The sequence below is a fragment of the Micropterus dolomieu genome, linkage group LG04, assembly GCF_021292245.1.
Source record: "Micropterus dolomieu isolate WLL.071019.BEF.003 ecotype Adirondacks linkage group LG04, ASM2129224v1, whole genome shotgun sequence".
Taxonomy (NCBI): domain Eukaryota; kingdom Metazoa; phylum Chordata; class Actinopteri; order Centrarchiformes; family Centrarchidae; genus Micropterus; species Micropterus dolomieu.
Genome location: NC_060153.1, coordinates 2,268,775 through 2,283,097, shown reverse-complemented (window position 1 = coordinate 2,283,097; position 14,323 = coordinate 2,268,775). Strand labels below are relative to the sequence as shown.

Sequence of the window (14,323 nt, the reverse complement as noted above, 5' to 3'; positions counted from 1 at the left end):
CAATTCGAAACCCCTCACTACTAGATGTCACTAGAATTTACACACTGAACCTTTAAACTACAAAAAAAGCCAATCTATGATTTCATGCTCCTGTAATGTGTGTGTCTGGCTGAAAAAGTATTAATCTCAACATGGAGACTTGTAGTAAAGAGTCGTTATATACCAAATTTCATATTCCTCAGTGTTCAAAACATATTGTCCCCATTCACTCAGTTGCTGCATCAGGCCAAGTTGTAGTGGGTCGTTCTTCCAGCAGAGGGCAGTCTAACATCATCATTGTCAATAAAAATGTGACTTGTAAGGTCAACATATGCAAAAACTTAGCTGTGTCCTTATTGCATGAAACTCAGAGAGCATTAAATACTTAAATGTGATTTGAGCAGAGACCTTTTGGGCAGATTTTCCAAAGAACAATTGATTTTTCTAAATAAATACATTTTTCACTTCAAATGAAAAAAAACTAAACTGAAACCATTCTTACATACAGTTGGATCATTCTCTCATTTAAGTGTTAACTTAGAAAAGATAAGAGCCAAGGTAGGGTTACCTTGGCTCACTGTCTCTTCCTCTACAGCATGAACAGTCTTGTTAAGATAAGGGAGGATCCCTGAAGTCAAAGGCCCTGCTCTCTAGTTTATAAAGCACTAAATGGTTTAGGGCCAAATACATTTCTGATCTTCTGCTTCGTTATGAACCATCCAGACCTCTCAGGTCGTCTGGGGCAGGTCTGCTTTCTGTCCCCAGAGTCAAAACTAAACAAGGAGAAGCAGCGTTCAGTTATTATGCTCCATATATTTGGAACAAACTGTCAGTTCTTTTAAATTAAGACTGAAGACTTTTCTTTTTACCATTGCTTTTAATTAAATATTTAAGACTTTTCTTTTTACCACTGCCTTCAACTAGTAGATTGATAACTTATACTGCACTGTAACTTTTACTGTACTGTTTTCTTTTTCGTTGTTTTTGGATATTAACACTATTTAAAAAGCTTAGACTGCTCTTTTGTTTCTACCATCTCACACTGCTGATCCTCAGTTAACAGGGCCCAGTAGGTAGAATTACAAGGATTAGAGTCCCTGTTTTGTATGCTGTTAACTTGTTGACAGGGTCCCGCTGTCAAACGCTTTTACCAGAGTTTGTAGCGTGGACAATCTGGATTTACAGTGACGACTTTATCTAAGGAAGGGTTAGAGTCCCCTTAGGACTGCCTGTTTTTATTTTCTATTTAACTTTTAAAACTTTTTTATATTTCCCTGTTGCTTTTATGTTTAATGTAAAGCACTTCGAATTACCTTGTTGTTGAAATGTGCTATACAAATAAACTTGCCTTGCCAGATGTACGCATCTTAATAACCATGAGATTTTTAAAAATCTGTTTCATCAGGTGATTGTTTGACTCACAGAAGTGCATGAGGACAAAAGCATATGCAAACATGTGGTAGGTTAAATTTGATTTTAAATGGTGTCTGACCTTTAGGGCACACCCAGCTAAATTATAAATTTTCATGTAGCCACAAACATCATCATTTCACCCCTCTCTCTCTCTGCCTGTGACAAGGTGCTCAGTTCAACTGTCAACTCCCGCTTCACCTGAGAGTCCTCAAATTAACAACATCGTCACGCGTTTGAGCTGTTGTTTGATATATTGTGGCTTTACTTTGATTTAATTTCATGAATAGGGCATTTTACTGAACAGCCACACTGTAAAAGTGACAGTGACCACACTGACATGAATTGGATATGTTGTGAAACAGGGAGCCAACGGAGGTTCTGGAGGACAGGGATGATGTGGTCACAGGAGCGAGTATGGGTGAGTGGACGAGCAGCAGAGTTCTGGATATAGTTTATGATGTGGATGGGTTTGGGGGCGTGAAGAAGGTAAATCTTTACAGGTAGTTGTTGGTAAGGGGGGTCTAGACTCTAGGCTGTGATGGTTGGGGCTGAGGTGACTCTCTCTCAAGGTTGACTACTTACTGCATTGTGTGAGGTAAATATTATTTGTCAGGTAGCCTATTTAGCAAGAATGTTTTGGCTGTATGTGTTACAACTGAACTAACTAAAATCTTGTAATTTTAGGGTTGTATAGCCACTGCTGTTTTGCCTGCCTGATCAACTGCTGCTATTTGTGTTTGAATTGTTATGTCTATTATATTAAGATTTGTTACAGGTGGATGGGCCCCTATGAATGTGGTTGCCAACTGCTGGGGTCTGCTAGGGGTGTGGCCATCCACAGTAGGCCATCTGTGCATTATAAAGGGGGGATACATTTTATGGCAAGTTGAAAATACAGTCTGAAATTATTTGTATCCCACTATAATGTTTCCTAGGAAAAGAGAAATTTCTCCATATTCACCCCGGTTATTAGTCGTGATGTGAAGTATACACAAAATTAAATACTTGACGGTAGGCCATCATCTATGCACTATGGAGGGGATATTTTGTCAGACTGCATGTCCAGCCTGGTAGAACCAGTAGGCTACTGTTATTGCTTTTTGTGTATGAAAGGTTCTGTTTAAATGCAATGCATTATTAAATTATGATAATAATTTACCCTTTAAGGAGGGGGACAATTTCCAGCAATAGCCAAAGGCCATGCAATGGAAACATGGATTACAAGGAGAAAATATTGTCTACAATGCTGCATTCAGTTTAATGTACATTTTGTGTCAAGATGTAACGTTGAGAAGCAAAGTGTTAAACTGTGATGATACAGTATCGATGGCGTATGTAGGAGCAGCTTCCTTGAAAAAGGTGAGTCTGTCTGAATCTAGCTTCTAAACAGTAACATGGATGACAAAGTGATTGACTACGTGGTCAGTTATAACATCACCAGACTATCGCGAAATGTTTGCTTTATGAGTGAAACTAAATGCTCGTCTTGTGTAGACCTTCTCAATTGAGTGCAATGAATAATACGAAGTTCTATAACACATAACGTAAGCCTATGAAATCGTTTATTAGTGCTAGCTTGCTCTAAACAAACCTCGTTAATAAAACGATACTAAACCGGTAGATTAAACAATCCACATGGTATATTTTTCATTCACTTTGATGAAGTCGAAGGTCCGCCTTCACCGCTGAATGCACGCGCGCTCCCGCGGGAGGGCAAAACTTTCTGTCGGGGATAACGACCTTGGAAGAAATTCTGTAAAACTTACCCAAAGAAGGAATGTTGCCTCTCCAGAATCCGATCTTTATCAACATGCATAACATTCCAGTTACACCAAGAGAACAATTGTATTTGACGCCATCCTATCAGGCACAATCATGCTTTTTTAGTCTCCCTCCCCGATGTGGCTGAATCACCAGAAGGTAAAATCTGTTTTTCCCAACTTCCTCGAAATAATAACATCCGTGCTTTTATTTAGAAAGAAATTACCTATTCCAAATGTTACATTTATAGGAACCGATTTATAAATGACTGACTGGAAAAAGGTTTGGATGATTCCTCACAGATACTTGATAGTAAACAAGGTGAAAGAAGTGGTGTTCAGAATAATTCAGATATCACCCTGCTAATCACTACATGGTTAAATTTAAAACTGTTCTTTTTGTGAAGACCACCCAGAAACTGTATTGCACCTTTTTTGGTATTGCTCACACACCAGAACATTTTGGCAAAACCTCAGCAGATTTATCATTGACCATATCTATAAAGACTTTGCCTTATTGTGGGAGAATGTTGTATTTTGCTTTTTATAGAAATGAAAGTAAAGTTGTACGTTATTATAAATTTATTAATTCTGTTGGCTAAATTCCACATTCATAAATGTAAATTCAGCGCTAAAAAAACTAATTTTGTACTTTTTCTCCATGAAGTTGTGCTTTATATTAATTTGCTTTCTGGCTCCAACAACAAAAACGCGGTTAAAACTGTATTAAAACATATGGTCCTTTCTTTTTGTAATAGCCTATAAGCTTCCCCTGGCAAAGCTTTGTATCACTTTATTGGTGTTTATATATGTATTTGTATAGGCTACTATTATCTGATCTACGGGAGATTCCATGTCCGCTCCTCACGGGGGGTCTTGTTGTCAGGCCCGGGGCAGATAAGTTTTAAGTTTACATAATTCTTTAAACAAGGTAGACTCAAAAGAAGGCTGCGTGGGGCCCCAAACCTGCAAACCCACTCCTACCAACACCTTGGTGATAGTGCAGGCCTCCTGGTTAGGCAGGGGAAATGATTCTGTCCATTTTGAAAATAGTCTATGACCAGAATATATTTATTCTTGCCTGCTGTCTCTGGTAAAGGGTCCAGAATGTCAAGTGACACCCTCAAGGTTTGAAGTGGAGCACAAGGGAGACGACCCTGACTTTTCTGGGAGGCACACTCCGTACATTGTCTACACCACTGCTTCACAGTGGGAGGATGTGCAACATTTATTGGGAATGATATTTCATTTAGAGAAGTGAGTGTAGGGGGAAAAGAGCAAGAATATGTTACTGTAGAGATATGGACAAGTGAGGGAGAGTTTGTAATTATAAACTATAATCCTTGTAGGAAATTAGAGTTGGGGTGGCTAACACAAATGGTGGGGCTGGATGGTAGTAGGGTGGTCGTATGTGGGGACTTTAATGCACATGGCACGTTATGGGGAGGAGTAAGAACAGATGCAAATGGTGAGGTAATAGAAGAACTGCTAGAAGAGAGGAACATGGTTTGCTTAAATGATGGGAGAGGGACTAGAGTAGATGTGCACACAGGGAACACGTTGGTATTAGATTTAACTTTAGTTTCTAGGAATTTAGTGGGAATATGTGAGTGGGATCGATCAGAAGAAACATCAGTAGGTAGTGATCATTTTGCATTATGGTGTAGTGTTTTATTACAAAAAAATAAGAAGCAAGGGGAATTAGTGGGGAAGTGGGTATTTAGCAGTGCAAAATCGGAAAGGTTTTAATTTATATGTGAGATAGAAATGGATAAAATTGATCTAAATGAGGAAATAGAGAAGATTGATAAAAAGCTTAAAACAATAATACTACAAGCTGCCAAAGAGAAAGGCAGTTCCCTGGTGGACAGACAGAGTGTGGGAAAGTAGTGAAAGAAAGGAATAAAGCCCTGAGGTTATTAAGAAGAACCCATAATTTTCATAATTTAATTAAATATAAAGAAACACAAGCAAAGCAAAAAAAAAAGCTGGCAGGCTTTTTGTGGTAAAATTGGTAGAGCAACACCTGCCGGAGATGTGTGGAACATGATTAAGAACATGCGAGGAATCAGAAGGGAATGGCAGCATCCAGTACTGAAGATGGGGGAGGAAGCAGCAGTGTCTGACAAAGAGAAGGCAGAGATGATAGCGAAGGCGCTTACTCTTATCCATAGTTCCGATAACTTGACGGAGGAGGGTAAGAGAGGAAGGGCAATGACAAGATCAGCACATGGCGACTTGCTTGATACTAACCGTACAATGGATGCTCCAATTACTATGGAAGAAATGAGGAGGGAAATAGCAAGATCTGGACTAACATCTCCGGGGAAGGATGATATTTACTATGTAATGTTGGAACATTTAGGTGGTTTAGCAGCTACTAAATTGCTAGGTTTTTATAATAAAGTATGGGAATTAGGGAAATTGCCAGCTGGGTGGAAAGAATCAATAATTATTCCTATCAGGAAACCAAGGAAGGATTCGTCAAGTCCAATGAACTATAGGCCAATAGCACTTACGTCACATATAGGAAAGATAATGAAAAGAATCATTACAGAAAGATTATCATTTTACATGGAAAGCAGAGGAATTTTATCACCTCATCAGAGTGGATTTAGGAGGGGTAGAGGAATTATGGACCCTGTTATGCGTTTAGAAAAAGAGATAAGGAAAGCGCAAGTTAATAAAGAATCTGTAATGGCAGAGATCTTTGATGTAGAGAAGGCATTTGGTTTGGAAGGAGGGATTAATGATAAAATTAAAAATGATCAGAATAACGGGTAGGACATATAACTGTATTAAAGAATTCTTATTTGAGAGAAGTATGCAAGTCAGAATTGGGACAGCTGTATCAGGAAGGTATATGGTAGAGAATGGTACTCCTCGGGGCAGTGTCATTAGCCCTTTACTCTTTTCCATTATGATTAATGATGTTTTTTCTCAAGTTCAGGGTGATATTGCACAGTCACTGTTTGCTGATGAGGGAGCCTTGTGGAAAAGGGGGAAAGAACATTAACCATATTAAGGGTAAAATACAATTGGCAGTTAATGTGGTGGAAAGATGGTTAGTTGCATGGGGATTCAAGTTTGCAATTGGGAAAACTAAGACAGTAGTCTTCACTAAAAAGAGAGGGGTCAATGCTCAGTTAAAGATGTATGGGCAAACGATAGAGCAAGTAAAAGTCTTTAGATTTTTGGATGTGTGGTTTGATGGTAAGTTAAATGGAATGAACATATCAGTAAGATAAATACCAAGTGTAATAAGATACTGAATGTGATGAGATGCTTAACAGGGTCAGAGTGGGGAGCAAGTAGGGCTGCTATTAAAAATGTGTGTATAGCACTGATTAGATCAGTATTAGACTATGGGTGTATCACTTATGGATCAGCAGCAAAAACTGCTGTTGTGGGTCTATAAAAACAACTCCTGTGTCTGCTCTTCAGGTAGAGGTGGGGGAAATGCCGCTGAATACTAGATGTAAACAGTTAATGATGCACTACTGGGTAAATCTGCAAGGGCAGTCTGACGATCGATATCCTACAACAAAGATAATTCTCCTATGTTGGGAGAGAGAAAGGGCCAAACGAGGGTGTTTTGCATGGAAATGTGAGGAAATAGCCGGAGACATGACATTAAGTCAAGTCACCACTCTGGATGTTTCCTTCAGTGTCAGTTGACTTATATTTTTTGGGAAAAATGCAGCATCAAAAAGGTTGTGGAAATATTGCATTGGTTGAAGATGGGTTACAAACACTATATCAAACATTTGTCCAGATATATACAGATGGATCCAAGGATCGTATTACAGGCAGAACAGGTTTTGCTTTCAGTATTCCTGCCTTACACGTTTCTGTTAAAAGAAGGACATCAGATCATTTATCCGTATATACAGTCGAGATGTTGGCAATTGTAACAGCATTACAGCGGATAGAAGAATTACAAATTAAAAAAGTTATTCTTTGTACAGACTCCTGCTTTGCATTAATGTCACTGCAGTCATTTACATCTCACAGCAGGCAAGATATGGTTAATGAGATCTATGAAACGTTGTACAGAATTAAAAATATGAACATGCTGATAACATTTATGTGGACCCCAGCTCACAGAGGGATTAAGGGAAATGAAGGTGTGGATGCATTAGCAAAACAGGCTCTGAAACATGAGGAGATCTTGTGCGTACCACTCAGTAAATCTGAAGCCAAAGGAAAGATCAAAAGAAACATTGTTAAGGAGTGGCAGAACAGTTGGGACACAGGAAATGCAGGGCGACATCTCTGTACACTACAGCAGGATGTGGGCACAGGAAGGACAGCTAGAAGAATCAATAAAGAGGAGAATATCTTGACAAGGCTGAGGGTAGGGCACACTAGACTTAATAAAACATTGCATTTAATAAACAAGCACCCTTCAGGATTATGTGAACACTGTCAAATAGAGGAATCAGTAGAACATGTAATTCTTCACTGTCAAAAATTCTCTCGGGAACGAGAAACAAGAGGGAAATCAGAAAGCTTGGACAGGAAGAATTGAGTCTAAAAGATGTATTTGACATTGAGGTAGGGAAACTATTTCATTACTTGAAACTGGATTGATCAATAGAGTTTAGTGAACAGTGAAATAACTCTTTCTTTATGTTTTTGTTTTGTTTTGCTTTGTTGTGTTTTGTTTTGTTTATTTATTTATTTATCAAGGGATAGAAACTCTGGTCCCCACTCCAACATAGTAGGTGGCTGTAATGCACCTTAACGCTCGGTGCCACCCGCCATTAAACGGAACGACGAAGAAGAAGAAGCAGCAGGGAAGTGAGGGTGTGGTTAATGTGAGCGGTGTCCAGTCTCAGGTAAAGATGAGCTGTGTAATGGCTGGTGGTTCTGGTGGTCTGTGAGATCTATTCGAGATCATAACTACGCCACGGTCCCTGGTCTCCCGTGAGTTTTACAGCACAAGAGGAAAGACTGCGGAGACAGCTAGGGTGCGTTTTTAGAGAAGGACTACAAAAGGACTACGACAGGATTACAACAGGTAACGTTAAGTTTAGGGTAACAGGAAAAAAATGGTAACCAAGTTTAGCTGTGTTTGTGAGTGCAGCTCAACGGTGGTGCAACTGTAACGTTAGACCCAAGGTGACTCCAGCAATCCGGTACGTTAACGTTAATTCGGTCAAGAAAAGTCAGAATTGATTTAATCCAGCAGACGGTTGACTCTTCAAAGATTTAACCTAAGCATCCGCTAGCAGCTTTGGGGCTTTGGGCTTAATGTTAGACTTTTGCGTTACTCTTGCATGTTGTAATGTAACGTTAATTCCAAAACTTATGCAACAATATTTCCCAGATGAGAAATTATTTTACAATGGGCCTATGTTAGGTCCTACTGTTCCTAACGTTTTGAATTTGATATCACAATACAGGGTGTCCGCGGGGTCTTAAAAGGTGATAAATCAATTTTGCGACAATTAAGGCTATTAAAAAGTCTTAATCGCCATTTAACAAGGTATTACATTTTGAAGATATTTTTTTTTCAATGTGAAAATCTTGTTTGTCCAAAAGTTTGTTTGCTAAAAGTGTAGATGAACGTATTTATGTATTCATTTACTTCAGTTTCAGTGTTGGCAGAGCTGATATACTGATTAACCATTTCTTTAAGCGGATTTTAAATGAGCTTGTATGGATCCAGTTCTGATAAAGCGGTTAGGATCGAGTTCCATTCTGACGCAGCTTTAAACCGAAAATGCAGACTGACTGAAATTACTTTTTCTTAATGGATAATACAACAATCAATCAATATGCTCCAGGATCACATGAATCAACACCTATCAAACGTCCTATCAAAACGTGTCACCTTATACAAAACCATAGCCTATCTACCGTGCTTGGTAAATAAAGTAATAGCCTAATGTTCGCAGTGGCCAAATGGTTTTGTGTGTCCTTTACCCTGTGTCTTTATTCTATTCCTGGCTTTCCACCTGACCTGTATGTGATCCTGACATCTAAGCTCATCTAAATTCCATTTCTCTTTAACTTTCCATTTGTGTCCATGTCCTTAGCAATTATTATACTTTCCCCGTATAAATTAAGTAATCTCCTTGTGAAGTGTTTAATTATTTTTAAACGCTTTAAGGTTAAAATGTCCACCTTAGCTGGCTTTTCCTAAAATTAACTTTTGGCTAATTAAGTCAGCTCTGACAATGTTATTCCTTGGTAAGATTTAAGGTTAACATATAGTGCCTTGTGAAAGTATTCGGCCCCCTTGAACTTTTCGACCTTTTGCCACATTTCAGGCTTCAAACATAAAGATATAAAACTGTAATTTTTTTGTGAAGAATCAACAAGTGGGACACAATAATGAAGTGGAACGAAATTTATTGGATATTTCAAACCTTTTTAACAAATAAAAAACTGAAAAATTGGGCGTGCAAAATTATTCAGCCCCCTTAAGCTAATACTTTGTAGCGCCACCTTTTGCTGCGATTACAGCTGTAAGTCGCTTGGGGTACGTCTCTATCAGCACATCTACCAGACTGCGAAACAACACATAAATGCACTGATTACATATTGTTCTCAATTAGTTTTTGTCACCATTTAATGACTGCTTTTATTAGTCTATCTTTCAGGCTTGTTAAAAGTAGAAATCAACCGCAAATTTAGGAAATGTGGGTCATATTAGAGGGATGGAATGGTTGGAGGGCTCAGAAACCTTATTTCAAGTCAGTGACATGCATTTTTGACATTAGGCAATCTGAAGAGTTTTAGAGAATTTAATCAATGTGTGAAAGAGCCATATAATTAGAGCTGAAACAACTAGTTGATTAATCAGTTAGTCTAGTTGAAATTAATCTGCAATAAACTTTATAATTGATAAATCAACACTTGGTTAAATCGAGCAAAAATGGGTTTTGGACACTTTTTTAGTCAGACAAACCAAGACATTTTAAGACATGAAGGCTCACTATCCTCAATGATTTAATTTTCTGTAATGATAATCATATAATATAACTGATTCTTCAAACGTTTCAACAAAAATGGAACATTTTAAACGTTAAAGCATGTGTAACGTGATGTAAATCGGCTTAGCTGGACACCACTAAAACTCTAAAATCAACCGTTTGTGTTACTGTTCTGCATTATTTGGTCAGACTTAGTACTCTCACTAACTAGACACGTGGCACAGCCAAAGTGAGATACCAAACACATTAAAATATTTATATCCTTTTCTCTGAAAGAAGACACATTTTAGCAGTCTCTAGACTCTTTGTCACCCACTGGTTGGCCAAGTCCAGAAATAATACTTGGTAATAATGGTTCTACATATGACTACATATACTGATTTATTGGCAAGATTCAATACACTTGAGAATGTGTACCCACTTGTTGGTCCACTACTCAACTGTCAAAGCATGCCCTTATTGAATTTTGATTTAATTGCAAAAGGTGATTTGGTGCAAACAATTAGATTTACATGTGCAGGATATGGCTTAATACATTGTTGGTATCAACTGAAATGTGCGGCACTCGGTGTTGTATTGAAACTTTGATTTTATGTTCAAAGTTCTCATAAATGTGTTTGTGGTTAGACAACATTAGAGAAATTCAGCGACGTCTTTTGTTAATTGCAAAAAGGGGTATAGTAGAAAAGACGTATTTCATTATAGAAAAAGATATTGTTGGTATCAGTATCCAAACCATGGTATCACATTAGAACTAGTATCAAAACATTTCAAATGATGCTGATAAGCATGACATTCATATTGAGGGACACTGTTTTGTTATTGTTTTTTTTTTTTACAGCTTTTGTAATTGAAATTTTAAGCATTAAATTGTGTTTTTATTTATTTTTTTCTCAAATGTGGTATTGTGTGTTACTGTTTTATCTAAATTATATTTGCTAAGACAAGTGCTACCATCGTATGATAATGTGAGTCTCTTTTCTTTTGTAGTTATAATGAATACTGGAAGGAAATACTTAAAACACAAATTACTCTGCATCCTGGGAGCAGTGACGATCCTCCTCATCTATCTCAGCAGCTGGAGTTGTCTGGGTCTAAAAACAGCACTGTCATGGGACGATTGTGGGCCTTATGTGGCCTATCCACAAAACTACAAGTTCATCATGGATGACACACCTACGTGTAAGACCAGGAGTCCTTTCCTGGTCCTGATGGTTCCGGTTGCACCCAGTGACGTGGCATCTCGGGAGGCTATCCGGAAGACATGGGGAAATGAGAAACTGGTTCTGGGTCAGCTTATCGAGACTGTCTTCATACTTGGCCTACCTGGAGGAGCTGATGCTGAGCAGCAGCAGGAGAATGTCAAACAGGAGAACCTGCTGCACCATGACCTGATCCAGAGTAACTTCCAGGACAGCTACCGCAATCTGACCATCAAGACTATGATGATGCTGCAGTGGCTGGCTGTGCGCTGTGTAAAGGCTTCCTATGTCATGAAGATTGACACAGATATGTTCCTCCATGTCCAGAATTTGGTTAAACTGTTGCTGGATCCCAGCGTGGCCAAACAAAACTACATAACGGGTTTGGTGTGGTGGCACAGCCCGGTTTTAAGAAACCCATTCAACAAGTTCTACATGCCGAGATACGTGATTGCGGAGTCAGAGTACCCTCCATATCCTCTGGGCATGTCCTACATCATGTCCATGGACCTGCCTGGGAAGATCCTAGGAGTCTCTTCTCAGATTAAACCTGTTTATATTGAAGACGTCTACCTGGGTATGTGCCTAAAACTTCTGGGCATTTCCCCCACCGACCCACCTGAAAATACAATGTTTATTGTCACACCCATTCATCCTCTGAGCGACTGCAGCCTTTCAAAAGTGATTGCTATAACAACAACAAGCATCCCGCAGATGATGCGTTACTGGGAGAGGAGCAAACAGCCAGATGCTAAATGCTGAACTTCATCAGGTTGACTGAAATTAGACCTGTTTAATGGTAAGATGACCCTTTTGTGTATATTTAAAATAAACTAAAATGGAGCTCATTTATTATGTGTTTACAGACAACATGGAAGCACCTTGCTTTTTGGTTGGAAAGAAAAGACAAAACAGATTTAAGGATTAACATCCACCTTGTATCAAATGTACTTCTCAGCCAGCTGAACTACAGACTTTCTGAGCTGTATCAGCTCTCAGAGATGAGAACATCTGCTGGCCACAGTACCAGAGTGTTAGAACCTCGACTTGTCCAAAAGAGTTGTAGCCTCATTTTGATATACGAAATTCCATATTCCTCAGTGTTCAAAAGATATTGTCCTCTTCACTCAGTTGCTGATCAAGCCCCTGTACAGTTGTAGTTGGTCACTGTTCCAGAAGAGGGCAGTCTAACATCAGCTTAAACCCACTGCATCAAATCCTCAGGATTTCTCAGGCTAAATTACCATTCATTTTTTTTTTTTTTACTATTCAGCAGATTCTTTCAAAATTGATCAACAAAACCCTTCTCATGACTGTTTACTTGATAAGAGCAATTACGGTAAAGCTTTTCTTCTGTTACCTGAACTTGCTGCTACAGTATTTTCAATTTCATCATAGTCTGTTATAGCATAGCAATCTAGGGAAACAGGGTATCAAACAGTGCTGTGGGAACAAAAAGAAAAATAATCTCATGAAGCTGCAGTGGCAAAGTACCTCCAAACAGATTAAAATAAAAAAATAAAATATAAATACCCCGTCTGATTAACCACAAATTATTTTAAGGAGGGCACACTGTGATGTGACCTGGCCATGAACTAGACATTCAGCTGGCTATGGTGTAAAATTAGGAGGGGTGTCAGCAAATGACTGAAGTTGATTGTTCTCAACTTGTCACAAATGTCACTGTAAACATGTGTGCACACTGAATTAAATGTGAAAAGGAATAAACAAAACCTTTGGTGATACTGCAGTTTTGTTGGTAATTTTTTGACATAAGGCTATTTACAGAAAACCTCTCGGTTTCTTCAACCAACCAGCTGTCCTTGATTTTATCCCACCTTGCACAACTATGACCTGGATGAATCTTCCGGTATTTTCAGAAAAGCTTTATGATGTACTTGTGAGCAGTATTTTTCGTTGTCAATAAAAGTGTGTCGTATGTCAGTAAGGTCGACAAAGTCAATTTGAGGTTTTTAAATCAAAGCTTGAGACCTACTTATTCCCTGCTGCCTATGAGTCCTAAATGTTTGTTTCTTTGATGTCTTTGTGTAGTGGTATTTACTTTTCAGTGTTTCAATTTAAATTTTATTATACGGTTTGTATTTTAATTGTATTGTTTTTATAAAGCACTTTGATTGAAAGCGCTCCATAAATGAATGTATTAATTTTATAAAGGCAAATATTTGGTGTCCTTAATGCGTGAAACTCATAAGCAGATAGCATGAAATGAAAATGTGATTTGAGCAGAAGCCTTCTAGGCAGACTGTCCAAAGAACAAAAGCATAAGCAATTGATTTTTCTAAATAAATCAATTTACCATTTTAAATGTGAAAAAAAAAAAATGCAATGAAAGCAAAAGTTAACAACAAACCATGCTTAGATACAGCTGGGTCATTCTCTCCTCTTGTTTAAGTGTTAACTTAGAAAAGAAAAGAGGATAGTGACCTTACCTTGGCAGTCTCTTCCTCTCTGACATGAACAGTCTTGTCCCATGTGTTCTCATTCATCTCCAGCTGTCTATGATCTGTTCTCCCTCTGTCAGATAAGGGAGGATCCCTGAAGTCAAAGGCCCTGCTCTCTCTTTTCCTGCTGACTGCAGCCTGCATAAATCACACAGATGCTGAAAACCCAAACTTTGGATCCACACATTATTCATTGTTTTTGCTGCCATCTAACGACATAGATCATCCTCAGTGGTTGGCATTACAGCTTAAATTGCTGTTGGCACTATCCTCTGTACAATTTCACGCCTGACAAATAAAAATATATTTGTGTGACTCCTGTCAACGATGTAGGACAGTGTGTATTTTATGTACAGTTTGAGTCAGCGCAGGATAACACATTCGTTTTTGTCCTCTTTCAGATGTATATATTTCCTCCTCCACTTCCTTTCTGTGCCAACCAGACATTTTGTTTGTGCGTGTGTCTACTGCCTCTGTGTTAGACACATTTATTGTCTCACTATTTGAGGTATGAACATAACTCTCGCAGAGATTACGCAGATGATCCAATTTGTACACACACA

The 14,323-nt window shown here is 38.5% G+C and overlaps 1 protein-coding gene across 4 annotated transcripts; it reads left to right on the top strand.

Moving 5' to 3' along the window:
- Positions 1-7,922: 7,922 nt before the first annotated feature.
- Positions 7,923-14,075, top strand: LOC123969165 (beta-1,3-galactosyltransferase 2-like). 4 transcript variants are annotated; one of them, XM_046046290.1, is made up of 3 exons: positions 7,923-8,175; positions 11,087-12,097; positions 13,841-14,075. In XM_046046290.1, the coding sequence occupies exon 2, from the start codon at positions 11,092-11,094 to the stop codon at positions 12,058-12,060; it is 969 nt and encodes a 322-aa protein (XP_045902246.1). In that variant the 5' UTR covers positions 7,923-8,175; positions 11,087-11,091; the 3' UTR covers positions 12,061-12,097; positions 13,841-14,075. The 4 variants fall into 4 exon arrangements, with proteins under 4 accessions (XP_045902246.1, XP_045902244.1, XP_045902247.1 ...); XM_046046288.1 differs by lacking the exon at positions 13,841-14,075 and adding an exon at positions 12,165-13,048 and having other exon boundaries at positions 11,087-12,070; XM_046046291.1 differs by lacking the exon at positions 13,841-14,075 and adding an exon at positions 12,257-13,048.
- The last annotated feature ends 248 nt before the right edge of the window (positions 14,076-14,323 follow it).

Coding starts and splice junctions, on each gene's coding strand:
- LOC123969165 (XM_046046290.1), top strand. CDS start 11,092: ATGAATACTGGAAGGAAATACTTAAAACACAAATTACTCTGCATCCTG.